Source organism: Otolemur garnettii, unplaced genomic scaffold, assembly GCF_000181295.1.
Source record: "Otolemur garnettii isolate 467f Iridium unplaced genomic scaffold, OtoGar3 scaffold00017, whole genome shotgun sequence".
NCBI classification, from domain to species: Eukaryota; Metazoa; Chordata; class Mammalia; order Primates; family Galagidae; genus Otolemur; species Otolemur garnettii.
The window spans coordinates 5,394,700-5,396,334 of record NW_003852412.1 but is presented as its reverse complement, the minus strand read 5'-3'; the positions used below and the strand labels follow the sequence as shown (position 1 = coordinate 5,396,334).

The window sequence follows — 1,635 nt, the reverse complement described above, 5'->3', positions numbered from 1 at the left end:
ACTAGATATTGTGTGCTTTTAATAGTTCAAGACTGGTCATATTTGATAACTAAGAGTAAATTAATAGGCTAACATTTACAAATGTATACTTTAATAAGTATAAAGTATATAAACATTTAGGTAAGCTTATGGAGAAGCTGACCAAAATACATAAATTAGGAGCTACAAGTATCCATCTAAATTTTCTATATCTTTTTTTTTACACAATATTTATTAAAGTTGTTCAATATACAATTTCTCCTTTTTCATTTTGGAAGTCATTTATTGTAAAGGTAATTCTTTTGTCTGATGACAAACAGCAGCCCTAGTGATTACTCTGGACCTCCACGCTGCAAAAGAAAAAAATAACAATGATTAGAGATTAAATTAATACAGCAAATGTTTTCATGCCACTTTATAAATTTACATAATTTTAAGCAAATAATCTTTAATTTTTAAAAATAATTTTGGGTTCTTCCTAGCTTTTGGATACTCACATCGATTGTTATAAACATAGTTTCAGGCCAGGCATGCTGGCTCATGCATGTGATCCTAGTACTCTGGGAGGCTGAGGCAAGTGGATTGCCTGAGCTCACAGGTTCGAGACCAGCCTGAGCAACACCGAGACCTCATCTCTAAAAAAACTAGCTGGGCATTGTGACAGGTACCTGTAGTCCCAGCTACTTGGGAGGCTGAGGCAAGAGAATCACTTGAACCCAAGTTTGAGGTTGCTATGAGCTATGATGCCTTGACACTCTACCGAGGGCCACAAAATGAGACTTTGTTTCAAAAAAAAAAAAAGAAAGAAAAGAAATTGTCCTCAAATTTCTTGCTTGCAAAAGCTTTTTACACTCCAAAAAACTGAGAACATCAAAGAGCTATTTCTCACGTATATCTATCAATACATCATGCACATTTGCTAAGGGCTCTGACTATGGTTTCCTTGTCACAGTCTGGGCTACCGGTGGCCCTCTGTTTTAGCTATGGCAACTTGACAAGACAATGAGAAGAGCATGTAAGTCAGCAAATGAAATTCCAAAAGCCAAAAATGTTTTCGTGTTTTGCACAGTCTTGTGTTAAAGCACAACAACATACTTGGATATATTCAATTTCTTCTTGAGACACAAGTTTCCTTCTGTATTTCTGAGGTAATGTTTTAATTATTTCTGCAGTGTCTGGTGGACCCTGATACATCAGCAAATCTGGTGATTTACTTCCCTTCGAATGCTGGGAAATTGTAGAAGAGTGAGATGGTAGTCCTGCTGATCTCAAAGCTTCTGATACTGAAATTAAAAAGAAAAAAACCTAATTAGCAAAATTGATCAGGTGTCTTTTTCTTTTTTTGAGACAGAGTCTCAATTTTGTTGCCCTTGGAATAATGCCCTGATGTCAGCTCACAGCAACCTCAAACTCCTGGGCTCGGCACCAGCCACATACACCTAAGGTGGTGGGTTCAAATGCAGCCTGGGCCTGCCAATCAACAATGATGGCTGCAACCAAAAAATAGCCGGGCGTTGTGCCGGGCGCCTGTGGTCCCACCTACTTGGGAGGCGGAGTCAGGAGACTCGATTGAGCCCAGGAGTTGGAGGTTGCTGTGAGCGTGATGCCATGGCACTCTACCCAGGGGGATAGCTTGAGGCTCTGTCTCAAAAAAAA

General features: G+C 39.1%; 1 protein-coding gene across 1 annotated transcript in view; it reads right to left on the bottom strand.

Moving 5' to 3' along the window:
* Positions 1–69: 69 nt before the first annotated feature.
* The window catches only part of MRPS36 (mitochondrial ribosomal protein S36), a 15,413-nt gene continuing 13,847 nt past the window's right edge, over positions 70–1,635 (bottom strand). Inside the window, exons 3-4 of the mRNA XM_003785884.3 lie at positions 1,075–1,262; positions 70–329 (exon numbers count right to left, since the gene is read on the bottom strand). Of these exons, the coding sequence (XP_003785932.1) occupies positions 312–329; positions 1,075–1,262 (206 nt within the window). The 3' untranslated portion in view covers positions 70–311. The remainder of the gene's footprint in view (positions 330–1,074; positions 1,263–1,635) is intronic.